This window comes from Columba livia, chromosome 10 (genome assembly GCF_036013475.1).
Source record: "Columba livia isolate bColLiv1 breed racing homer chromosome 10, bColLiv1.pat.W.v2, whole genome shotgun sequence".
NCBI classification, from domain to species: Eukaryota; Metazoa; Chordata; class Aves; order Columbiformes; family Columbidae; genus Columba; species Columba livia.
The window spans coordinates 18,263,609-18,288,614 of NC_088611.1; the positions used below are offsets into that span (position 1 = coordinate 18,263,609).

The following is a 25,006-nucleotide window of genomic DNA, read 5'->3' on the forward strand; positions in this document are numbered from 1 at the left end:
GGCGGCGCGCACACGTGTCCGCTCCCGCCCGCCGCGGCTCCGCAGCGCAGGTTTATTTTTCTAAGAATCAATAGATTTTTTTTTTCTTCCTTCAAAATAAATACAAACAACGTCCGAGCGCGGGGCCGGCCGGGGGCGGGGGCTGGGCAGAACGCCCCGGGGAGCCGCGGGCGGGGGAGCGGGCACCGGGAACGGGAGAGCCACGGGGGAGCCGGGGGGGGAACCGGCCCCCCCGTCCTCCCGCTGCCCGTCCCCGGGGAGTGCAGACCAGCTGCACGGGGGGGTCCCCGAGCCCCGTTTGCCCTGAGATCGGGGGGAGCGGCCGTGGCGGGGGCTCAGTCGCTCTCGCTGGAGTCGCTGCTCTGCTCGCCCTGCACCTTGCTGCGGTGCTGCATGGCGCGGTGGTACGCGATCTGCACCGACTTGCGGATGTTGGACTTGCGACCCTCCAGCATCTTCTCCTTGTCCAGGTCTTGGTTCACCCCCAGAGGAACCAGCTTCGTCCGGGGTAACCACTGCCTGCGGGGAGCGGGGGGCCACCTCGTTTGAGGGTTACAATCGTCTCCAGACACCCCGCCGCACCCCCTAAACCAACCCCCGCCCCGTGCGCCCCGGCCTTACCAAGTGCGCTTGTTGTCGAAAAACAGGACAAGGTAGAGGTGCTCGCGGGCTTCCTGAGTCATCTGCTCCCCCAGCTTCAGCACCTCCAAGGGGGGCACGGGGATGGGGACGCCGTGGTGGAACATGCCTTCCCGCGGCATCTTGGGGTCGATGATCTGGTGGGAGAGCAGGGGAGGGCTGAGGGGGGAACAGGGACCCCAAGCACAGCTCTGCGGGAGGGGAGACGTGGGTTTTGGATGCCCTGGCAGCCAGCGGTACTCACCAGCGCCGGGTAGGAGGGGTAACCCCGGCACTTGGCCCACACCAGGTCCAGGGCGTCCAGGGAGGAATCCTCGTCCTCGGAGAGCCACCCTGCTCCACGGCCCAGGCCCTTGCGCACCACTGTGCCGGAGGAGAGGGGACAGGGGGGTCAGCTGCGCCCCCACAGGTGACAGCACCGACCAGGCACGTGGCGGTATGTCTGCGGTACTTACTGCCGTGCCCCACGCCTCGCCCTGTGCCCACGGAGTAGGATTCATTCTCCGTCCCCGATGTGTCCTCGCTGCTGTCCTCGGGGAAGTTCACGCGGGAGAAGGAGGGCTTCCCTCGGCCCTGCTTGGAGGGCGTTGTGCTGTGGAGAGAAGGAGTGGGGCTGGTGGTAGAAGCCACTTTGAGCTTCCAGAAACTACTTTTGAGAGGACCAGCCTGGTGGGACACCGGCGCTCATGGGCTCCGATCACTGGCCCTGGCACCGGGAAGGACTGGACAGAGAACAGCGGGATGGTGCTTCTGCCCAGGCGCTGACCAGACCCTCACCCGGTGTCACCCAGGAGAACACAGAAGTCACGCACTGATCCTGATCAGCGCTGCAGGCAGGAACCTGCTGGAGTCAGCTGCTGGACGGGTCAGAGCAGCCGCTGTGCCAGGAGAGAATCACAGACTGGTTGGGGCTGGACGGGACATCTGGAGATCACCCAGTCCAACCCACCTGCTAACGCAGGGTCACCAGAGCAGATCACACAGGATCGTGTCCAGGCGGGTTTGAATGTCTCCAGAGGAGACATTCTCCAGGCTCTGGCACCTCGAAGGAAAGAAGTTTCTCCTCATGTTTAGATGGAACCTCCTGTGTTTCAGTCTGTGCCCAGCTCGTGCTCCCTGCCAGCCCCTTCCCTGCATACTCACACCTTCAGCTTTTATATTAAAAAGGGACAAAACCCACAGCTTTCCACGGTTAACTGCAGCAGAACTGCACCACCATGCAGGCTCCAGGCCAAGAGCCAGCCACAGCCACGCTGGGCAGCACCAGCGGTACTGACACCAGGCACGGTACCTGGTTCGGTCCGAGGCAGCGCTACTGCTGCTGCTGCTGCTGGACTCCGAGTCGGAGCTGCTCCGGGGCAGATTGCAGTCGTTGCGGTACACCAGGAAACTCTTCTTCACCGGCTGGTTCCCACTGCTGAAACCATTGGCTGGCAGATCTGCAAAAAACACCCCACCAGGAGTTACAACCATGGGGATCCCGCCACGTGCCTGGCTGCACAGGGGGAGCCCCCACACCCACCCATGGGAGCGTCTTCGGTGGATTTATCGCTGTCGCTGTCTGAGCTGGAGCTGGGGCGTGGGCTTCGCCCTCGCTTCCGCTGCCGCTGGGAGGACTCCATGATTGGGAGCTGGGGGGGTCCGATGGGGCTGTTCCCATGCCCAGGAGTGATCTGGCTGTCTCGATTCTTCGGGGGGCGTCCTGGACGTTTTGGAGGGCCTGCCGTTTTAGGGTTCTTCTTGGAGAAGAGCACTGAGGTCCTCCTGCCAACTTCATGGGCTGGAGTGGAAGAAGAATTGGGACCCAGACCTGGAAGGCAGAGGAGAAGGCATCAGCTGCAGCCCACGAGACCTGGCAGGGACCACACGACAGCGACACCAAGAACCGCTTTGGTTTCTCAGGATCTGCCTCAGAAGATCCTCCATCCTGAGCTTTGCCATGTCTGTGCTGGTGAGGTCAAACTATCTGGTTTGCTGACAGCAAAAGTGAGATGGGAACATCAAAGAACACCCTGCCAGCCAGAGACGCTCGTTTTTCCCAGGCAGCAACCTCACCAAAACAGAAGTCATGAGCAGGCAGCAGGAATAAACATTTCCCACAACATGCAACAGCTGAGAAGCCTCAATGCACCCTTGAAAGACAAAGGCCCTAAAACGTTGCCTGCTTGCAGAAGAGCCTGCTCTTCCCAGTGCTTAGTGGGACAGAACTGGGCTGCAGAGGTGACAATCCCCCAGTGACAGCTGGCAGCTCTGCCTGGAGCTCTGTCTGCGATTCCCACACAGCCCAGCTCAGCATCTCCGTCCAGGAGCCCAGGGAGCTGCCAGCTGCCCCATATTTGGCTCCCAGCCCCAGGAGAGAGCCTGGAGCTCGGCTGTCAGTGCAACTCATCCTGTGTCCACAAGCAGGGACTGCTCCGTAACACCCCTAGAGAGAGCAGGCAGCATGGCAGAAGGAAACAATCCACATCACATCCTACATGGCACAGCTGGGACTCTCAGTCTCTAAAACAACATCCAGTTCCCCAGCCGCACAGAAGGCGAGCTCACCCCACCGACATTCCCCAGAGCCAAACGCAGACCAGGTTGCGGCTCTTCCCAATGCCAAGGCGGCCTCCTTCAGCTGCTGATCCCCCCGGCTTGCTGCGCATGGCTCACTACACACTAGCCACGAGGCACTGTCCTCGGGTGGGCACGCGGGGAGGGAGCGCAGGGAGGTGCAGACGTTTTAACTCTGCACCCACCCTCACGGGAGGCACCACAGAAAACAAGGGACCCCTGCACAGCCCTCCTGCCTTGGGAGCCTCCCAGCCAGCCTCTCCAGAGGAGGTTCTCCACTGCTCCCCAAAACTGGCAGTATTTTGCAGGTACCTTTGCCAGTCTCCTGGCTGCTGCTCTCCTCCGCAGCGCTGTCTGTCTGCAGGTCCTTCTCGCAGGGGTTGTGCGATTGCAGGATGCCCCGGGCAGAGGAGCTGTGCCGCTCCAGCCCATCCCGGCCCAGGTCCCGCGGGTGAGCCAGTTTCCGCCGTAGGACCGTGATCTCCTTCTTGATCATCTTGGCCCGGCGGGACCGCCCAATGCTCTGTTTGCCAGCATTGACCTCATCCAGCCGCTCCAGCAGGATCTTCAGCTGCTCCTCCAAGGGCAGGTGCTTCTGATTCTCTGAAAGCAGCAGCCGCACATCTTCTGGAGGAACAAAGAGAAGCAGATGGATGACAGAAATCGGGAACTCTTTGGAGCTCCTCTATGTGAAAGAGCATGGGGCAATCCAGGTTTCCTGCAGGAGGGAAGTAGCTGACATAGTACCAAACACCTGCGAATGTGGGAAGTTACCCTAAAAGACCTGGAGAAGGAGCCCTGTGGTAAGCAAGCCAGTTGGGATTGCTGGGGAGGGCAGGCTGAGCAGCAGCTTGGAGAATACCAGGGCTCCCATGGGCTGAGACAAGGAGACAGAGGGAAAAAGAAAGAGGGTTGCATCAGGGGAGGTTTAGATTGGATATTGGGAACAATTTCTTCCCGGAAAGGGCTGTCGGGCATTGGAACAGGCTGCCCAGGACAGTGGTGGAGTCACCATCCCTGGAGGGGATGAACAGACATGGAGATGAGGCATCACTCCTAAGCAGCCCTTGTACCCCAGGACAAGGGACAAGTACGCACCGTCCTCAATGTCTTGGACCTGCGCCTCCTCCACTGTAACACAGTGGGGGAAGTGCATGCCTGTCTCAAAGTCAATGCCCATCTTCTCCGCCTGCCGGCGAGCCTGCCGGAGAACGGCACCTCCCTGCTCCCGCAGGCGGATGGCTGCCCGGTAGAAGATTGTGTCTTTGGCATTATATTTCAAGCAGTTGTTGATAATCAGGTTGAAATCCTCCTCAAAGTCATCGAAATTCAGATAGCGATATGCTTCCAGGTTTTGTTTCATCGTCTGGAAATCCATTGGCTTCTTGATGTGATCCAGATAGTCTGGGACCTGCATGAGGAAAAGTACCAGAGCTAAGAGCACGGGAGCCGACAGTTAGTGTTACCTGCTCCGAGAAAAATCGTTAGAGGAATCGGGTATCACTCCCTGTGTTCTGCCCAAACACACACTGGGGACTGTTGACTGCTTTTGCAGCTTGAGGAATGCCTCCAGAATGGGGAGCCCATGTGCTGCGCTCAACCTGTTAGAGCAGAGATGCGCTCAGAAATGTTTTTGTGGCTCCAGAGCACATGCCAATGTCCCATCCTCTCCTCCTGGGATCCAGTACGCTATAGGGCATTCCCCAGGGGAGGAAGCCGTAAGCGCAGTCCCCAGGGACAAGGGTGAGTGCAGACAGGTAAAACAGAACTGTCCGGGTGGCAGGTGGGACCGTGCAGCCTTCCTGCCCAGCTCTGCTGAGACACCTCCATGCCAACCTGCTGCCAGAGCCACACAGAGCCAGCATGGCCTCTCCCCCTCTCCCCAGACAAGGACTCAATGACGGTCACAGGAATCATTTCTCTCGCCCCCAGCCATGACAGTCTGGGGGTCAAACACGTTTCTGTGCTGTGCTCAGTTTGTCACCACACAGGGGCCGCCTTCAGGAGAGGACAGGGAAGAACATGCCACCTGCCAAGGGCCGATCCCCAGCTGCCCACAGACACTGGGGAGTCACCAGCACCAGGCACAGAAGAGGAGTTGAATGCTCCCAGGCGGCACCAGCTCAGCTGTTCCGCATTCAGATTGCCCGGGAGGGGCATCACCGCACACCCCAAACTTGAGTGAGAGGTGCCAGGATGCGCCAGCCTCCTTCAGGCTGCCCAGGGGAGATTCCGGACCAGTGAGTGCCCTGGACAGCCCTTGGCACGGGCAAGGGATGAGTTTGAGTAAAGCAGAAATCTGGGGGAGGGGGTTCTTACTTCGCAGATTTCTGTTACCTCAGACAGAGGGACTGGCTCGCTGAAGATGTTGCCCGTGTCTTTCTCCTGCAGCTGTTCTAGTGTCTTGCGGAGGAGGATGAGGAAGGGAGTCAGCTGCATTTCCAGTGCCACCTGCTGCACTTTGATCTGAAACAGAGGGACAAAGCGGGGCTGAGCCCCCAGCCCGGGAGCCAGGTGGTGGGGACAGTCCCCAGGGAGCAGTGGCACAGCCCTGCAGGACAGCAACAGCTCTGCTCGAGCCAGGGACAGGGACTGCAGAGGTGCAACACCAGTTCCAGCACCTGAGCATCCCACCTCAGCCTTGCAGAGCAGCCACCGTTGCTCAGAGCCACCGGGCAAGGGACAGCACAGCTGACGGGACCCCAGCACTGGCCCTAACAAGGCCACACTCATGCCCACCCCATCAGCTCCCCAAGGAGGAGCAAACAACTGTTACCGTCTCTCTCTTGAGCTTCTCCCGCTTGCGTATCAGCTCCACCAGCAAGCGCGCGCGCTCTAGGTCATGGCGGAGGCGCTGCCATGACTTCAGCTGCTCCTTCAGGGCCCAGTTCTTATCCTCAGTGTCTCTCTGCAGGAACATCAGAGACCATGAGCTGACAGGAAACATGTTCCTGTCTCCACCTTCCTGACCACGTGCCGCAGCTCTTCCCTGGCACAGGGAACTGGCATGCCTGACCCACTGGTTCAGCAAAGGTCCCAGTTCCCTTGTTGTAACTGAGGCGGGTGACTCAGAAACAGTCAGACCTCTGGCCAGAGCTGAATATCTGCTCCTTGGCACAAGCCCTCAGGATGCCTGGAGGCAGATATCCTCCAAAAACACTCTGCCTAACACAACCAACTGCCTGAGGCTACCCAAGAGCACAGATCAACAACACCAGGGTCTGTGCTGCTGCTCAGAGCTCTGGCAACGGGCAACAGGGCAAAAAGGGAACACAGCTCTAGTTTCTTTCACTTCCAGAGCATAAAAAAAATGCCAACTTTTATTCTGCCATAGCCAAAGGTGAGCAGAAGCAGCCTCAACTCTTCTCCAGCAAATAAAAATTACAGGGGGCAACAGCAGCAGAAAACCCCGCTTGGTCAGTGTCTTCAAAGGGCTCAGAAAGAAAGATTAAGAGCTCAGACGTGGAGCCAGAAGAAAAATCTTCCTCTTTGGCACCAGGGACTCCACATCTGTGAAGCACTGACTAAGCGCTGAGGCAGACAGTGGGCTGGAAGCAGCACTCCCAGGGAGTGCTCCTGGAGCCGTTTCAGAAACTGGAAGTGAGGCCTTGGTTCCTTCCAGGCTGTTTCTGGAGATCTCCGGCCATCTCAACACCCACTGACACAGCAGCCTCAGACTAGAGCCATTTTGGACAGGTTTGCCATCGCTACCCACTAAATGCGGGCATGAGGAAGGAGCTAACTTCTGCATGGCAGTGTGAGAGGGCAGGATTCCCTCCCCAGGGCAGGCTGCCAGCGGCGTCACCGCCTGGCAAATCTCTGAATGCTGAGAGCGGAGGAGAAGGTGAAGCAGCAAAAGCAGCTGGGGCTGCCCTTCCCTCATCCCCTGGCCCCGCTTCTGCGCCTGCAGGCAGCACATGCAGCAAAGCTCTGAGCCCACAGCTCTGCGGGCACAGGAAGCACACACGCAGCCCCCCACCGAGCAGCCCTTACCTGGTCGCAGTTTCTTTGTGACTGCAAGTGCGTCTGAAGGCGGCGGAGCAGAGGGACACCGTTGCGGGACTGTCTCTTCAGAGTCCAGTAACTGTGCAGCCGCTGCATGAACTGGCTCTTCCTCTGGATGGTTAAACGGTTTGTAATCTTACTGAGCCTGGGGAAGGGAGAGGAACCAGAGAGCCCATCAGCACGGCAAGCTGGCTGCTGTGGGGAAGCCCTGCCTGGGGGGCACCGAGGCCACCTGGGAGCAGCTGAGCAGCTTTCCCATGGCAGGAATTTCTGTAACACCAAGTTGTGTGGGGCAGAAGCATCCCTGAGACAACCACAATGGAGGACGTCAGGAAACGTCCAGCCTTGCCTCTCCAAAACAGACTTTTCCTTTCCATCTCCTGCCAAGTTTTGGGGTAGGCTGTGCCAGGTCGGAGTGCAACACAGCCACATCAGCAGCTGGACCTTTAGCAGCTTCCACAGTCCGTGAGACGGTGAGCGTTACAGCTCCCAAAACCATGATTTACCCGGCTGAGGGCCACCCACAGTGACAAAGGCTCTGGACAAGTGTTAACAGAGAAACTCGAGCCCCAGGGAGCCCATAACTCAACCAAACCTGGGAAAGCGTGATGAGGGGACAGGAGGCAGAAGCACAACAGAACTCCTACCCCAGCTAATGAAGGACTACCCTATATAGCCCAGAACACCAGAGAAGGGATTTTCCTACTCTGCAACAGCAGAAAGCCTGGAGGGGCTGGGACAGCCTCACCAAGAGAGCTCCTGCAAGTGGGGAGCTGCAGGGAAAACCCCCCCACATCTCCACAGGGACAGCTCTTTACAGGAGGTGACCCAACCTGCACCAGCCTCAGCTGCAGAGGCTGAGGAGAGACACCTCGTGTGGCATCGCTGGCCAAGCGCAGCTCCCACAGGAAGACATTTGGCATTCTGGCAACAGCCCTTAAAGAATAATTAATCCCAACAGGAAGGCCTGGGGAGAGGTTAACAGCTTCTAGCTCAGTGTGGGTTTTGCTGCAAGCGCAATGATAGCAGCAAGAGCCTACAAATTGCCTGCCGACGCGTCCACACATGAGAAACGAGGCTACAGCTACAGAGACAGCCCGAAGTGAGCAACAACACACGACTGGGACACGTACAGACCATGGCAAAAAGCCAGCAGCCATGGAGCAGGGACCTGCCTCCACAAGTTGCCAGAAAGCTGCCTGGAGAGCAAAACCAGTGGCTCCTGCGTGCTCCCCTCTGACTGCACAGGAGCCTCGCGGGGCTGCAGGGAAGCAGCAGTCCCATGTCCCTGTGGTGTCACAGCTCATCATGCTGGCAGGCGTGGTGCTGGGGCTCCATGGGGTTGCAGCCCCGGTACGTCCCACTGCAGGGAGGAGAACAGCTCAGCAGCGCAGGGGTGGGGGTTCACAACCACAAAAGCAAACTTTCTGTGCCCAACCTGCACTTCAACCATGCAATGCCTGCTGCAGAGCGATGGCAAGATGCAAAACCACCCTAAGATGCTTCTACGTGCTTTTGCACGCTGCCAAGGACACCCAGAGTGATAAACCCATCTGACAAATTCTGGAAAGGCTCTTAGATGCTCTTGTTTCACGACCAGCTGCACAAAAGGCTGAGGAAGCCCAGGGAGGGGCGAGCAGCCGCTGGGATGGATGAGCTGTGCTTGGCAGGCACAGGGATCCCCCGGGGAGCCAGATACGAGACATCTCCACTCCAGAGCCCAAACAGCCATGAGTTAGCCCACTTCCCAGCCCTGAATCACTCCCACACTTCCCAGCAGGACTGTCCGTCTTTCCCCCAGCACTGCCCTGGGAGAAAACAAACCTGGTCAGAAAGGAAAGCAGCCCCCTCTTCCCTCCTCCGTTTACTGTGGCGCCTGAGGTCAGCGCAACAGGAAAGGAGCGCTGGGAACCCCCAGCTGCTTCCTGACGCATCCGGCCAAGTTCATTCTCTGCTGCTAAACTAACAGCAGCGATTTCCTGCCCCGCTGAGGGCCCAGACACCTTTGCGGGGCAGCGCATCGCTCTGCCTCTCAGCAGGACTCTCAGAGGAAACCACCAACAGCCCCTTGCAAGCATAAAGCGAAAAGAACGTGCGTGAAAAGCTAAGGAGAGGAAGAACATAATGCCCTCGTGGAAACCAGGACACGAGGCTCAGAGAAGGGGACAAGTTCCTCCACAACCAAAGGAGAGCGACAGGTCGTACCTGTGTGGGGGGATGCAGGGCACAGAAACCACAGGCGCTGCGGCTCGTTTCTCTGCCAGGATCTTCCGCGCCTTCTTCATCTTGATCCTAGACTTGGCCTTTGCTTTTTTCACTTTCTCAGAGCTCCAGCCCTTCCCTTCCTCCTCCTCCTCCTCCTCCTCCTCTTCCCCCTCACTGTGGGAGAGGGCAGGCAGCCTGCGCACAGAGCCTGGTGGTGTGTGGATGTCGCAGTAGGCAGTTTTGCGCACGCTGAAGGAGGTACCATTGGCCCCCGTCTCCCGGACAGGCTCCATCTTCATGTAGAGCCCGGCCTGCTGAGCACAGGTGACATGGAAGGCAGTGTAGCAGTTGGCTTTGTGACACTGGATGCAAGCCCCGGAGCCGCGCTGCTTGCAAATGTAACAGGTTAGCTTCCAGCGCGCGGGTGGGATGTGCTCAATGCTGTCGATGGGCTCCAGGAAGACAGTGTTGGCAAAGCACACCTCCGGGATCCAGAGGGCACAGACCACGTGTGCCCAGCGCCCATCGTCCGTCTGCTTGAAGGCCCCTCCCTTGTTCGGGCAGAGGGCACAGTCCACAGCTCGCGAGGGTGACTGCAGGCACCGTCTGCAGAGCCACTGTCCCTCTGGGATGTAGGGCACCCCGTAGCACTCCTGATGCACAGCCAGGTTGCACATGTCGCAGAAGAGGATGACGTTGCTGTTCTGGCACTCCCCGTCATTGCAGATGCAACAGACGGCATCTTCATCCACCAAGGCGTTTGGATCTCCCTTGTTGTGGCTCTCAAAGTAGGATTCCTTCTCCAGCCGGTCCATCAGGTACTCAAAGATCTCCTGAGGAATGGGGCTCACACCTTCATCCTTCCGTCGCTCATTCATGATGTCCAGCCAGATGTAATCTTCCTCGTCCATGTCGTACTCCACCTCCTCATCCAGCTCCTCTGCCGATTTCTCGATGTACCTGGAAAGAATGCACAGGAGGGTGAGGGCACAGCCAGTGGGAGTCTCGGAGCTGCTGAACCCAAACTCCTGCAGGCCGTGGCTGAGGGAATGTTTAAACATTACAGCCAAGCCATAAGTCAAAATAAAAAACAGGGACAAGGCAGGAACGTGCAGAAGCGGGAGGTGCTGCTGCACCCTGAGCAGCACAGTGGTACAAGAGCGCACTGAGCATGACACAAAATAGTGCTCGTCTAACAGGCGAGGTACAGGCCCTGGGGACTCATTAGCGCAGGATGGAAGCCTGCACGAGTCACCAAGCAGGTGCCAGATGCTCTGGAGACGGTGGCCTCTGCCCAAGACATGACAGCTACCAGGCATGGAGGCACCATGTTTTGTTAATTCTAGCGAGGGCAGCTGCGCCCTCTTTTCTTTCACTCCCAGTTGCGGATAAGGGGATATTATTTAGAGAGCAAAGAGCTGGAACTCTCAGGGGAAGGTTTACTTTCCAACACTTTGGCACCAAATGTCATTATCCTGTCCCTGGAACACAGTGTCGCTTTCTCAGGGCGCGTGGCCACTAGGATGGCAAGGGTGGCTGCACAAGCCTGACTTCAGTTCCGTATTAATGGCCTGCTTCAGGCACTACTTTGGGCCACTGCAGTCCCCAAACTACACACGGGAAAACTGCAGGACAACAAAAATACATTAAGTCTGTAAAGAGACACACCTCATGGGTAAACCTTGGTGCTGGGGGGCTCTAGAGCTGTCCCAGAATATCTCTGAAGAGTGGTGGGGAAAGCAGGAGGACACATTCACTTTTTGTTATAATTGTACCCACCACCCCAGCAAGGAAAAAACACAGCAATACAACTGCTGGCAATGACCTAAAGTGTGACTGAATGCTCTGCAGGCTCACAGACCCCCCAAAACCAGGGAGTGATGCCAGACAGAGCGCCAAAAGCCATGGGATGAGCAGCTCCGCGGGACTCGGGAGAGGCAGACAGGGCCCGTTTCCGCGACCCACGGACAAGCCACCCGCATAGAGTGGGGCCAATTCTGCCTCCAGACCCAAGGCACAAGCTAGAGCTGCCTGGGAGCCTCCTCGCACCCCGGCCACAGACAATACCTGTAGTAAGAGGTGGGGCGAGGTGGCGCGTCGGGGGTGTCCTGCTCCAGCTCCCGGTACACCACCTCCGGGAGCTTGGGGGTGGTGCCAGCCGAGGCGTTGTGGTGATGATGGTTGGAGTCCTTGCGCTTCTCCTTGTTCTTGTGCTTGCCGGATTTGGGCGGGACGCTCTGGGTCTCCGTGTTCTCCTTATTGCTCCCATTCTCCGGCACCTCCTCGGGCACCTCCTCATCCTCGGACACCACGTCGAGGTTATCGAAGATGCTGATGCGATGGACGCGGCCATGCAGATCCACCTCCACCATGCGCTGGGCCTGGGCGTAGGTCATCACCTCCCGTCCCGGTGACTGGGAGGTCTCGGACGGGTTGGGCGACTGCTTGTTGGCGGCGCGGGCCTGGCGGCCCTTCTTCTTGTGCTTGCGCAGGGGGGTGTGCTGGGGCGGGGGGGGGTTGTCGTGGTCATAGTGGTAGAGGTGGTACTCGATCCCGCTGTAGCTCTTGTAGATCTTGCGGCAGGTGCCCACCGGACACTCGTAGGGGGGTTTGGTGGCCCGCAGGTTGTGGCAGAAAGTCTTCACGTCGAAGTCTACGCCCATGGCGTCGCCCGCCCGAGCGGGGCTGAGGGGGCGGCCGAGGGGGCTGAGGCGAGGCCAGGCCGAGGCCGAACCCCCCGCCCCGCCGCCCCCTCCCCGGGCCCCGGCGGCCCGCCCTCCCCTTCTCTCCCTCCTTCCCTCCCTCCGGCCGTGCTCACCGGCCCCGGGGCCGTGTTCAGCGGGCGGGCGCGGGCGGCGGCTCCATGGGCGGCGGCAGCAGCAGCGGCGGCGGCGGGCCCGGGCCGGGCCGCAACAATGGAGACTGCGGCGGCGCCTGGCGCGGGGCGGCCGCTGGGTAAAGCGCCGCGCCGCCCTTAGCAACCGCACTTTCGGCACGGCCGAGCCGGGCGGCGGCAGCGGGCGTGGAACAACGGCGGGAGGCGACGGGAGGCGGCGAGAGGCAGCGGGTGGGAGCGGAGAGGCCCCGACGAGGCCGGCGGGGTTCAGGCCACGCTGCGTCGATAGTGGCGAATCTGCCGCCGCGAATCACAGACACCGCCCGCAGCCCCGCCCCGCTCCCCTCGGCGCGGCAGCGGATCCGGTCCGAGCGGTTTATTTACAGTTGGTAACGCGATACAGACTCGCCGAGCCGCGGCACCCCCCGGCTGTGGGGCCAGGGCCCTGCTGAAGGCGGGGGGACAGGCAGGGGACACTGGGGAACAGGCAGGGGACAGGCAGGGCAGCACCGGGGCACCGCAGCACCGGGGCACCAGCGCTCGGCTGAGCTGCGGGCGCACGCAGGAGCGGGGTGATGTCTCCTGCCTCAAAGAGCCGGGATCCCCGGTGCTCACCCAGCCCCAGCCGCCCCCCCGGGGACGGGACCCGAGCGGGGACACACCGCGTCCCCCAACAGCCTGTGCCCGGGACCGCCTGGGCCAGCCCCGCTGTGCCCGCCGGGCAGCTGGGGATGTCCAGCCCGAGGTTTTGCTGCCAGGAGGGTCCCAGCCACGCTCAGCGGCTGCAGCAGCCCCGTACTGCCCTTGCAGGGACACATGTCCACGGCCGAGGCCTGGCAGGAGAAGGGTGACATGTGCTCGCCCCCACAGAGGAGCTACTGGGGATCTGCTCGGCGAGGCTTGATGTCCCGGGTCTTCATGTAGGAGAGGAGCTGCTCGGGGATCTCAGCCAGCACATCCTTGGCCAGGCGGGCCATGCTCAGCACCTGGTTTCCCGAATCGTCCACGTAATCCCGAAATGGCACAAACTTTGAGGGAAATAAGTTTGCAGCTCCGTTGGAAACAAAACTGCGGCTACTTGGGGTCAGCAAGAGCATCTCTTGCTCGTGGTGGGACTGGGCTCAGTACCAGTGTTACCTGTACAATGTCCCTCTCAGCGTAGCGTCCCCGGGAGGACACCCGTACCTCATCACCATCCAGCTCCTCCATGGCTGGGGGTGACAGCCGGTATCACCAAGCATCAGTGGGGTGGCCATCGGGGACAGATACACCGTCCCTTCCTCCAAGAGGCCAGAGGCATCCCAGAGGAAGAGTCAGTGTTTCCATCCCCCATCCCCTGTGTTCCCAGGGCCCAACTCACCCTCGAACTCAGCCGGACCTACTCCCACAATGATGATGGACATGGGCAAGGCAGAAGCCTGTGGGGCAGAAGCAGAGTGACAGTGAGGGCATCACCTGGCGTGGGGTGAGCTCAGAGCAATGAGGGTGCGCTCACGGTGACGATGGCTTCCTTGGTCTGCAGCATGTCAGAGATGACGCCGTCGGTGATGATGAGGAGGACGTGGTACTGTGAGCCATCAGTCACCTGGGCAGCCACCCTGTGGAGCAAGGGGATAGGGCTCCCTCCAGCAGTCCCACCGGTGTGGGGCAGCTGGCCCTGCTATGAGACTGGTGGCATTTGTGGACAGCAAAGGGGACAGGCTGCCTTGGCACTCACCCAGCCACCTGGTTGATGACGGGGGCAAAGTTGGTGGGACCGTAGAGCTGGACAGTGCGCAGGCTCTGGAGGTAGGACTCCAGCACACCCTCGATGCCGGCGCAGCTGGGGTTGTCCACGTTGTTGTTCTGGAGGGTGCAATGGGCACTTGAAGGGTGACTACAGCTCCCAGTGTCCCCCCTTGTCTACAGGATGCCGGGGCGGCTGCTTCCCCACCCTGCCAAGCTGCCGTGGGCACCCCCACCACAGTGCTCCCCCCCCAACCCCAGAGCGCACCAGGGGGAACTGGTGGGAGATCTTGCCGTCAGGTGGGAGTTTGGCACCAAAGCCATAGGCGGGGAAGAGCTTGTCACTGTCGTAGTCCTGGATGACCTCCCCCACCGCCTTCAGCGCCAGGGCATAGGCGCTCAGCTGGTAGGGGCTCGCGTAGTGCAGTGAGGTGGGCTGCGATGGCATCCCTGTGGCACAGCGCCCGTTGGCACCTGTCCCACAGCTGTGGTAACAGGGACCCCCCCTGACGCCAGCCACACTCACCATTGGAGGCCGTGAAGTCAATGGCAACAGTGAAATTCAGCTGCGTCCTTAAGGAGAGAGCAAGGGAGGCTGCCAGCCCCATGGCGTGGTGTGTCCCCCCCAGGACCCATCACCTCGGCCCCCCCATTCCACAGCCACCACCCCACAGCCCAGGCCTGCCATCCTGCCCCCTTCCCCAGCTCCACCACCCCCTTGTCACCCCCAGGCTGCACCTGCACTGTCACTGCTGTCCTGACCGCAAGACCCTCACCCATGGGGGGGTCTCAGGGAGCCAGGGGGCACCCGGCCCCCACTCACCCGCCCCGAATGTAGTCAACAAAGGTGAACTCGGACTCAACGGAGAAGGAGAGTAGTGTCACCTGCGGGCACAGGGGTGGGTCAGATCCAGACCCCCTCCTCCTTGACAGGCACAATGGGGGGTCAGACCCAGCTCTCCACCGGCAGGAGCCCCAGGAGCGCCCCAGCCCCACTCACAGTGCCGGAGTTCACGTATTTCTTCTTCTTGCATTTCTTCCTGGGATTCAGCACCTGTGGGCGCAGGGCTGGGTTGGCCCTGGTGTGGAATGTCCCCGGCCCCTCGGCCTGGCTCCCCCACCCTACCTCATACACTGTGAACTGGCTCTGCGCTCGGGAGAGCTCCCGGTAGCTGGTGGCGAACTCCCCAATGAAATCGTGGCTGCGGGAAGAACACAGGGTTGGCACGGCCAGACACCCAGGTGAGGGGCACCCTGGGAAGCAGCAGTGGCACCCTGATGGCCCCCGCCACCCCAGGGGCACAGCCTCACCTCCCGTCCCGGTCCCAGTCGTACACGTCAATCTTCACCGTCCTGAAAGTAAAGGCAGGAGGAGGGTGAGCAGCCAGCCCAGCTGGCACAGCACCCCCAGTCTGGGGACACCCAGCCCCGCGGCACCCTGGCAGCGAGCACCCTGCCTGCCAGCAGAGCTGCCTTGCCAGCCTGGCCCACGGCTCTGCTGAGAGGGAAGCGGTAAATTTGGGTCATGGTGAAGGCCCTGGAAAGGAGGGGGATGCCTTTATGTAATTTGGGTTGCAAAAGAGAAAATAAAAAAACAATAAGGACCCAATTCTGAGCTGCCTGTCGTTGTGGGGCCAAACCTGCAAAAAAGGTGCTCATACCCTGCTTTGGCCCCATGGCTGCCCCTGTCCCCATCCCTGTCCCCGTACCTGTCATAGTCGCCATTGCAGAGGGCGCGCACGGGGATGGTGAAGGGCTGCCACACCGGGTTGAGCGTGTTCTTCACCACCTCTGTCTTATGGCAGATGGTGAAGCTGTGTTGACAGAGCAGGGTCGGGTTGTGCCGTACGGTAACACCGGCACCCTGCCCGCCCCGCCAGGCCTGGCACTCACGTGCCATCCTCATTGCTGCGATAGAAGACGAGGAAGGGGTCGGATTTTCCGAAGAAGTCCTTCTTGTCCAGCTTGTTGGCACAGAGTTGCATCGTGACGATGTCCTGGGGATGGGGACTGTCACCACTGGCCACCTCCTTACCCCCATCCCCAGCAGCTGCCTGCACGGGGGGGGGCACGCAGCCCCCACCTTGCTGCTGCTGGGACACGAGCACTCACCCGGCAGTTGCTCAGCTCCTCGGCCAACAGCAGGATGGTCCCACACCGCTTCCCCGGGACCCCCCTGGGACCAGAGGTGCCTGGTCAGCACAGGGACAAAGACGGGACAGAGGCAGGAGGGGGATTTGGAGTTGGGGCTTATGCCACAGGGCTGGTGGTCGGCAGTGTGGCTGGTGTCACCAGCAGGGGACATGCAAGGAGGGGTCCCAGCTGGGGCGGGTGGCTGGGGACACGGTGCAGGACCCCCCCTCACCCCGCTATGGGGCAGGACTCACGTGAGGGCTCTCTCCAGGCGGCCCCGCTGGGACCCGATCACCTCCCCCAGTGCCACAAACGCCTGCCCCAGGAAGTCCTGTGCCCCAAGCACAGCGCTGTGAGACCCCGGGGGCTCCTGCCTCAGCCACCCCACCACCCAGACCCACCTCTTGCCCTCCCAGCGCGCCTGTGAGACCTGCAGCCACCCTGCCCTAGGGCCACTCCATGTGCCCTGAACCAACCCTGTGTCCCAAGAGCCACCTCCCAGCCTGGGACCCATCCAGGCCCCTCCCAGGTGCCCTTTCCATGTGCTCTGCACCCACCCTGTGCCCTTTGCATCATTCCACAGCCCTAGACCCACCCTGTTCCCTGTTCAGGACACCCCATGTGTCCTGAACCCATCCTGCAGCCTTTGGGCCACCTCACAGCCATCCTGCACCCCAAAAGCCACCCCTGTGCAGTGTCCTGGCCTCATCCCACCCCAGCAGGCATCCCCACGAGGTCTGAGTTCCCAGGGCAGAGCAGGGGCTGGAGTGTGGTGAGCACCTACCTTCTGCAGTCCCCACGGGGCACGGAGAGATGGAGAGTGGGTTAGAGCCCCTCAAGGGGCATCTGTCCCCCCCGACAGCACCCGCATGGGGCACAGCCTCGAGGCACCCCACCGTGGCGTCATGCTGGGGTGTCACCATGCGTCCCCCCAGCCCGGGCTGCGCTCACCTGCTTTAAAATGGAGCAGCTCTTGGAGTCCACGTTGTAGCTGGTGGTGGGAGAGCAGAGCCCTGAGCCAGTGCATGGGGGTGCCCTGGCACACAGCCCTACTTCCCCACCCATCTGTGCTTTTGCTACTGTATCCTTATTTATCTTGTTATTTATTATCCCTACTTATTATTGTTATTTGTTGCTGACCTAGTGCTTTGCTCCACCCCTCCCCAGCTGCCCCACTCACACGTCAAACCGGAGGTTTTGCTTCTCCTCAAAGTAGTAGTCGAGGACAAACTTGCGGACAAAGTCGGGGTTCAGGGTGTTGTCGATCACCTCAGTGCGCCCAAACTGTGGAGAGAGGAGTGAGGGCAGCCCCCCACCCTGCCCACCTCCCCAGGACCCCTCCCTGTCACAGCTGCCCTGGTGCTAATCCTAGCGGGGGATTAGCACTGCCGGAGGGACCACATCATTAGTGTGGACGTGGAGGGATCATTAGCGTGGACACCAGTGGCCATATGGGCCTGTTTAACTCAGCCAGGGATTAGCCAGGAGCAGTGGAGCTGGAGGCAGCAGCTCCCCCAGCACAGGGCTGGAAGCAGCCCCAGGGACCCAGCAAGAGGGGCTGAGCTCACCTCCTTCCACTCGCTGCTCCCTGAGCCTTGCACGAAGAGGACAACCACTGCAGAGAGAGGAGCAGAGCTGGGCTGCCATGCCGTGCCATGCCCGTGCCACGCTGTGCCCCCTGCCCAGCCCCACCACCCACCTGGGTCAGACTTGGAGAAGGTGTCCATGTCCAGCAGGTTCCTGGGGGATGAAGCAAGGCATGAGCCACCCTGTGTGCCACCCACCCAGCCCAGCAAAGGGTCACCATGTCCTCCTCCCCCCCCGATCACAGGACGGCATCATGGCTGTGCCAGCACCCAGGGCTGAGAGCCCCAGCACCTCAGGGGGACACGCTGGCTCCCATTGCGGGGTTTGGGGGGACAATGGGGCAAGCAGGCAGTAGCATCTCCAGTGCTGACAGTGACTGAACATGACAGGGAACCCATTTAGAGGATGAAACCTTCCTCCATGCTGCCGGCACCGGCTGAGTGCCCGCTGCACCCTGGCAGCAGAAGTGTGGCTAATGGTGGGGTCCAGAAGTGAGAAGAAAGGAGACAGAGCAGGGGCTGGGTAGCTGGCGGGGAGAGCGACTGATCCTCATCCTTTGCATGCTGTGACACCGGGAAGTGCTGGGGGCTGTGACCAGCTCTGCCGGGATCCTTCCCTCATCCCTGGGGTGGCCACACAGGGTGGGCTGGGGCGCAGCCAAGGGCTGTGGGGCTCAGCCAGCTCCCCTGGCCCCAGCACACAGGGATGGGGCCACAGCAGATAGACAGCCAGGGCCCCCCCCCAGCAGCCCTGGACGGGGCTGAGCTCTTGGGCAGCCACAAGCCAAAGCCTGACCCTGCTCTGGGCCGTCTTCAGAAGCCAACCCCAGCCCCTGCCTGGAGATACCAGGCCCCACAGCCCCACAGCTCCCCTGCCTGCTGCCAAGAGGGGCTGGCAGGGAGAGCAGGGGCTCAGCCGCAGGGAGGAGGCATGGCAGCCCCCAGCCCAGACTGAACTTTGCAGGGCCTGGGGACATGCTAGAGCTGTCCAGGTGGGCAGGGGACTTTGGGGAACTGGCCGCAGGCCTTTCCTGACCCCCCAGCATGGGGGATGCTGCTGCCGGTCCCTGCGGAGAGGACCCCCCGGCTGCAGGCAGCGAGGACAGCGGTGCCTCTGCCAGGCTATATTTAGCCACGACAGACCGTCTCAGCAGCCGACATTTGCCCCGCAGCCCCTGGCAGGAGCCGGGGGCACCGAGCAGCACCCCTCCCGCAGCCCCCGTCCCGCCACGGGCCCCACGCTGCCCCCACTGCCGGCTCTGCTGCCTCCCCACGGGGCTCACAGAGCCGGGCGGCCTGTCTGCAGCCAGCAGCACCCCGAGCGGGGCCGTCCCGCACCCCAGCCCCGCGAAGGGCGGCGGGTTCCTCCGAGCAGCAGCGCCGCGGAGCCGTGCCCGGTGCCGGCATCCTCTGGGACTCCGCGGAGGGGACGGGACCGCTCCCCACGGGTGGCAGCCGGGCAGAGGGGCGCTGCGCACCCGCCATGGCACAGAGCGGTGGCCGGGCAGCGAGGGGGACCCGCAGCCCACCCGCCCTTCCCGGGGCTAACGGGCGGGCAGCGAGTGGCTGTGGGACACGGGCACCCCGCGGCGCATCCCCGCGCGTTTCGCACCCACTCGTGTCCCAGCACTGGTCCCCGCCCGCTCCCCCGCCCCGCTCCCGGCTCACCGGCAGGACACGGTGAGCTCCACCTTGGTTCCCGGCACGCTGCCGGCCGCCGGTTCCAGCGCTCCCGGAGACGCCATCCCTGCCCGGGCGCCGCCGCTGCTCCGCTCCGCGCCGCCTCCTCCCGCGCTGCCGAGGCGGGCGCGCCCGGGGGCGGGCACGGGAACGGGCACGGCGGCCCCGGCCCCAACGGCAGCGCCGCCCCGGGCACCGAGGGGCTTGGCACCGGCCTGACCCGCGACGGCTCGGCTCCGGGGACCGGCACAAGAGGCGGGGGCTCAGCCCCGGGACCACGTCCCAAGCCGGCGGGGACTCAGCCCCGCTTCCCGGTACCGCTGAGCCCCACCGGGACCTCCCGTCCAGGGGTGCGGGCTCAGCTCCGCGCCCCAGCGCAGCAGAGACTCAGCCCCAACTCCCGCCCCGCCGGGAGCTTCCTCCGGCTCCCGGTCCCTTCTCGGTGCTATTTCGGTGCCGCCGCTCCCGGAGCGTGGGCCGGGCTATTTATAGCGAGCGGCGCCCCCGGCGGAGCGGTTCCCGCCGCCCGGCTCCTCCGCACGGCCGCCCGCCCCCCCGCAGCCCGGACAGAGGCCGCCCGCCCCCCCGCAGCCCGGACAGAGGCAGGAGAGGGGACAGCTCGGGTGTCTTTACTGCAGAGATGCGCTGGAGCGCCCCGCGCTCCCCCAGCCCCAGGCACGAGGGGCCGGGGGTGGGTGCTGGGTGCCAGAGGTGCCCACACCGGGAAGGGGGGTCCTGGCTCGGCCAGGGGGACCTGCCAGCCCCAGTTCTCCAGCCGGTGATCAGGGAACGCCGTGCTCAGAGCGTGCTGCTGCCTCTCAGTCCCACACCCCGCACAAACTGCTCGAAGAGGCCACCGATGGCCCCTGAGGGGCTGGGGGACACAGCTTTCAGGCCGATGGTCCGGCTGTAGCTGGCCAGAAAGGCGGAACGCACTTCTTCCAGCCGGGACTCACGGTCACTCGCCGACACCAGCCTAGGAGAGAGAAGGGGGAGGTCAGCGACTGCAGCCATCCCTCCCCCAGCCCCAGCTCTCGCTCCTGATGTGGGGCAGGAGGGTGGCAGGACAGCTGGGGCTCTGCTCACAGGGCCATGGTGCTCAGCTGGCTCCAGTGGCCAAGGCAGGGCCAGCTCCGGCTTCAGGAACTGGTGCCACTGCCTCCCAACGCCCTGCCCTGGAACCTCTCACCACCCCAGTTCTCCTGCTTTCCTCTGGGTCTTCTCCTTCACCAAACTGCCCTGGTTTCTCCCACCACCACACTGCTTACAAGGCCACGGTTCACACAGAAAAATGCTGGTTTTGCCCAGCAGGTGCTGCCTGGCGTCAGCCCCTGTGCCATCTCCCTCCCCGCACGGCCTTCCCAGACGGAGCCTGTCCACATGTGCTGTGCCCAGACAGTCACTTCCAACCAATTTGTGACTGCCCCTCACTTCCACTGCCCCAGCGTCTTGCACCTGAGCCAGCACAGGCAGCTCTGGGGACGGAGAGCATGGGAGGGGGCAGGCAAGGTGACAAAAACCCCAAGGAGCGCTCCAGCTGTGGAAAGAAGAGAGCTGAGTGGCGTTTTACTTCTGCTCCCTGCACGGCTGCTCTCTGCAAGCAGGAGGGCTGTCTGCAGAGTAGGGCATGGCTTCCCCCGGGACCTGCTCTCCTCTCCAGCTGATCCACACACCTGGTTGGGGGCGAGGGGAAGAGAGAGGAGGGGAAGGCAACATTTCAGCCAAGGGAACAGGGGGAAACAAGCCCAGGGTTCAGAGGCAGCTGTTCCAAGCGCTCTGGCCTCAAGCGGTCCTTGCTGCAGTGCCTCTGCGATGTGCCGGTCGTTCGCCGAGAGAATAAGACATTCCTCAAAGGTCACTCCAAGGGCACAGCGCAAACCTTCCCCATAAAAAATTCTCTTTAATCTCTCCAGTGCCTGGGCTGGCTATAAATTGGCACAGCTCATTTGAATGGAAGCGTTAACCACCCACAGCCAACAGCTTCGGTCCGGAAACAGCAGCAAGAGGATATGGTGGGAGGCCTATAAACAGCAAGCGATGCCGAGGCAGCCAACCGGGCCGCTGTTTACAGTGTCTGATAATAAAGAGAAGCCAGAGGGCAAAGGAAAAAAGGCAACATATCTAAACACATTAAAGAGATGTTTTTTGGCAACCTAATGAGGATGTGGAACTCATAAGCATCAAAAATAAGCTACATGAAAGCAGGACTTAGTTGCACCTGAGTACAGTGATCTGAAATGTCACAGGCAGAGGTAAGCGAAGGCGTGCAGCAGAGAGGTCTCGTGTCTTCTGGCTCTCGCACCCCTTTACAGGGTAGAATTTGTATTTATATTCTCTCATGGAGCGAGACACTCCAAGGTGCAGGGTCAAGCAGCCGCCACTGCCCAATACCAAGTGGCTGCACCATTCCACTCTGAGCAGCTCAACCAGGGAGGCAGGTCGTGCTTCCTCGCCAAATCCACAGCGCTCTGCCCTGCTACACTTCCTACAGCCTGCCCGCCCGTCTGCAGCTCGGGGTGCAGGATGAGAGGAGGCTGTCAAAGCCCCAGCTCTAAGAAAGCCCCGACAAGCCCCACACAAGCGCAAGGAAGTAGGCTGTGACAAGCGAACCTTCATCGAGCTGCTGCCAGTTGAGATGTAAAGTGGGAACTTAAATGGAATTTAATTTTCCAAAAATTCATACTGTGCTGGGCTGCGAAAAAAACTGGGATAAAACCACAATGGGCTCCTAAGCGACGGAGCTGATGCAGAGCAGAGAGAAAGTGGAGGCACCAGGTCAAGCTCAACACAACATCTTTGGGAACTTTTAATCCGTTCCAGACAGAACCTGGGAGAAGCACCACTGCTGCTCCCTTCCCTTTGAACCTGGCTGTCCCAAGCAGCCCGACTCCAAACAGCACAAGCCTGCGGTCTCAGACAGGCAGATCCAGTGCTTCAGAGCTCAACTGTAATTCACATTTCCCTCCTCAATGCCCTATTTTGATCTTAAATCCAACTCCAAGAGGACAGCAACAACTCACTGGCAATCAGCAGCCACCAAGTACAGCCAGGTTCAGGGCAGAGTAAAGCAGTTGGTACTTCAGCCACTCACCCTTCAGTCCCTTCTGCTCCTTCAGCGATCTCCAGACAACTGCAGGAGCAGCACAGCGTGTCCTTGTCAAAGAAGGAGAGCAAATCCCAGCCAGGCCATGTCTGACATCCCTTGCAATTCTTCGATCTGCCAACTCATAGGGCTTGCAGCTTAATCATGCCTTGGGAGCGGCTGCTCTGCTCAGCAGCACAGCACTCAGCCACAGGAGAAGGAGAGCTGGGCCAGCTAAGCCTGTCTCACAGGAGATGTTGGCTTTCACGCTGCTTGCCCTCTGCCTCGAAAGCACATCCTCAGATCCCAGTAAAGGACAGCAAGTGTTTGGCAGTGCAGCTCCAGCATAGCCAGTGAGCAGCAGCCCCTGATCTGCATTTCATAGAATCACTGAATCAATTTGCTTGGAAGAGACCCACAAGATCATCCAGTTCAACCATAACCCACCCCTGGCACTACCCCATGTCCCTGAAAACCTCATCTAAACGCCTTTTAAAGCCCTCCAGGGATGGTGACTCCACCACTGCCCTGTGCAGCCTGTTCCAATGCCTGACAGCTCCTTCTGTGAAAAAAATGTTCCTAATATCCAATCTAAACCTTCCCTGGCACAACTTGAGGCCATTTCCTCTCATCCTATCACTTGCTACTTAGGAGAAGAGACCAACCCCCTCCATGCTCCAACCTCCTTTCAGGCAGTTGTAGACAGCGATAAGTTCTCCCCTCAGCCTTCTTTTCTCCAGGCTGAACAACCCCAGTTCCCTCAGCTGCTCCTAAGACTTTTCATTTAAGTTTTCATTCATTTCTGTTCATTTTCATTTCAGTTTCTTGATTGAGAGTTTGCAGCCTAAAGGCACAAACCAAGGTTCTCTTCTAACAGCAATTAAAGTGCATCTCCTGTCTTTCTAGCTTCCACGGAGGTGGCTTTCTATTCGGGGAGGAACATTTGCCTCCTGGACATTTTACATGGTGAGACGCAGGGTCTCTGCTGATCTGCACTGGCCAGACGCAGCACCTACAAATGATGCTGTGCACGGTCACATAAAAATTGGGGTGACAGAAGGAAAGCCCCTCTCTTACTGCAGCAAGAGTCTGAACCCAGCAGGGAGATGGAGACAAGCAAGATCCAAAAGCAAGGAAATCTGGGTTACCAGTCCTGTCCTGACACAAATGCATCCTCAAATGCACTCAATTATGCCCAAATTCAGCATCTTCAGGGAAGAGAGAAAAGCCTCTTCTTCCTACAGAAAGCGGAGTGCCTCCCCGTCATTAGGCAGAGAAAATGTTGTTTGCTTGTTTGTTTGTTTGTTTCTGAGTTCAGCATAAGCAAAGAGTGCTCAGTGACTCAATTTGTGGATGGAAAGCATCAAGGCAAGGAAGACAGGACAGCTTTTTAAGGGCTCCCAGGCTTCTTTGAGAATGCCAGGGTGATAAAGTTCTGACACTCGGAGCCAGCCAGGAGACCCAGAGAGAGATCCTGCGTTTGATAAACTTACAGGCAAGTGCTAGGGAACTCATCCGGGAGGCTGCACGGGAGAGAGGCGTCCGCGCTCAGGATTGCCTGCTCCCGAATACTGCCGCACCCTGTCACCATCTGCCAGCTGCCAAAGTCTGTGGAAACGGAAGATCCGGGCAGAGAATGGTCCGCCGATCTGGGGCAGAGAGAGAGGGAGACGTCGCGATCAGTCATGTCATTCAGCCACACGCCTTTCACCGACGCCGCTGCCAGGGACCCGTCGGGCTGAGCGCCAGCAGCGCCTGCACTGGCAGCTTGGACACTCCTGGGAGCAGGGTGCAGCATGCGGCTCCAGCTGGGCCCCAGGCCAAACTTTTCCTTTGAAAGCCAGGGCAGAGCCAAGCTGGCTGCGGCCGACAAAGCAGCAGGAGTGCACCGGGAGCTGGGCAGGACCGAGCCAGCAAGAAGCAGATGGCCATGCAGAACTGTGAAACCTGTTAGCGAGACGCAACAGCACGTCCTGCCCTGAATCCTTCCCAGGTGCGGGTGCTGTGCTGTACGAGGGGCATCCCCTTGTTGCTTGCTGTAGCTGTTAGCACATTGCAGGGCAGCAGCAAGGCCTGAATGACAATCAAGTTTGTAGCCTGATTAGTGCTGGGGAAGACTTAGAGATCCTTGGTCTGGCAGATCACTCCTGAGGCGTTAACACCAGACCCAAATAGAGCCAGGCACTGCTCAAGACGTCCCCAGGGCACCCACTCCCCAGCACCTGAAGATCCTTTTGTTCCTATGTTAGAAGAAAGGACTGCGCCAGGAGCCAGGTGGCAAAACATCTTTAAGACTGGCAAAACAGCTGAGGGACGATAATTGTTTGATTATTGTTCCTTCCATCAGGGAAGGAGGAAGCACGAAATCTCATAAGCGAATCTGAGGAGTCCCTCCAAAATCTCAGAGAAGAGGACACAATCACTTGAGACAAACCCAGAGCTCTCAGCTTCCAGGGAACAAGTAATTACTGCGCCCCGCTGCACGGCGGAGTGTACATAGCTGGAAGCACAGCCTGTGGCAGAGCTACTCAATTCAATTACACACCACCAAGATCTTGT

At 60.4% G+C, this 25,006-nt stretch overlaps 3 protein-coding genes across 13 annotated transcripts in view; all 3 read right to left on the reverse strand.

The window, feature by feature from the left end:
* Window positions 1–22: 22 nt before the first annotated feature.
* BRPF1 (bromodomain and PHD finger containing 1) lies at window positions 23–12,199 on the reverse strand. 6 transcript variants are annotated; one of them, XM_065074658.1, is made up of 13 exons: window positions 11,473–12,198; window positions 9,406–10,365; window positions 7,189–7,345; window positions 5,972–6,103; window positions 5,533–5,661; window positions 4,294–4,606; window positions 3,508–3,819; window positions 2,162–2,449; window positions 1,931–2,078; window positions 1,095–1,231; window positions 884–1,002; window positions 622–776; window positions 23–519 (listed from the first exon to the last, which is right to left on the reverse strand). In XM_065074658.1, the coding sequence occupies exons 1-13, from the start codon at window positions 12,066–12,068 to the stop codon at window positions 336–338; spliced, it is 3,630 nt and encodes a 1,209-aa protein (XP_064930730.1). In that variant the 5' UTR covers window positions 12,069–12,198; the 3' UTR covers window positions 23–335. The 6 variants fall into 6 exon arrangements, with proteins under 6 accessions (XP_064930730.1, XP_064930728.1, XP_064930727.1 ...); XM_065074656.1 differs by having other exon boundaries at window positions 5,515–5,661; XM_065074655.1 differs by having other exon boundaries at window positions 3,508–3,822; window positions 5,515–5,661.
* Window positions 12,200–12,602: 403 nt separating this feature from the next.
* Window positions 12,603–19,844, reverse strand: CPNE9 (copine family member 9). Of its 5 annotated transcripts, XM_065074684.1 has the most exons (20): window positions 19,354–19,844; window positions 17,799–17,839; window positions 17,668–17,714; window positions 17,280–17,383; window positions 17,051–17,090; window positions 16,354–16,430; window positions 16,079–16,142; window positions 15,860–15,963; window positions 15,676–15,780; window positions 15,278–15,319; window positions 15,093–15,168; window positions 14,967–15,020; window positions 14,790–14,851; window positions 14,493–14,539; window positions 14,235–14,416; window positions 13,959–14,086; window positions 13,737–13,839; window positions 13,602–13,659; window positions 13,379–13,452; window positions 12,603–13,269 (listed from the first exon to the last, which is right to left on the reverse strand). In XM_065074684.1, exons 1-20 carry the CDS (start codon window positions 19,428–19,430, stop codon window positions 13,117–13,119), a joined length of 1,638 nt encoding a protein of 545 aa, XP_064930756.1. In that variant the 5' UTR covers window positions 19,431–19,844; the 3' UTR covers window positions 12,603–13,116. The 5 variants fall into 5 exon arrangements, with proteins under 5 accessions (XP_064930756.1, XP_064930755.1, XP_064930759.1 ...); XM_065074683.1 differs by having other exon boundaries at window positions 14,967–15,168; XM_065074687.1 differs by lacking the exons at window positions 17,051–17,090; window positions 17,799–17,839; window positions 19,354–19,844 and adding an exon at window positions 16,884–17,050 and having other exon boundaries at window positions 17,668–17,717.
* Window positions 19,845–19,978: 134 nt separating this feature from the next.
* Window positions 19,979–25,006, reverse strand: part of MTMR14 (myotubularin related protein 14) — a 32,358-nt gene continuing 27,330 nt past the window's right edge. Inside the window, exons 18-19 of one of the 2 annotated variants that reach the window (XM_065074679.1) lie at window positions 23,941–24,096; window positions 19,979–20,341 (exon numbers count right to left, since the gene is read on the reverse strand). In XM_065074679.1, the coding sequence (XP_064930751.1) occupies window positions 20,164–20,341; window positions 23,941–24,096 (334 nt within the window). In that variant the 3' untranslated portion in view covers window positions 19,979–20,163. The remainder of the gene's footprint in view (window positions 20,342–23,940; window positions 24,097–25,006) is intronic. The other variant, XM_065074680.1, reaches the window with a different exon arrangement.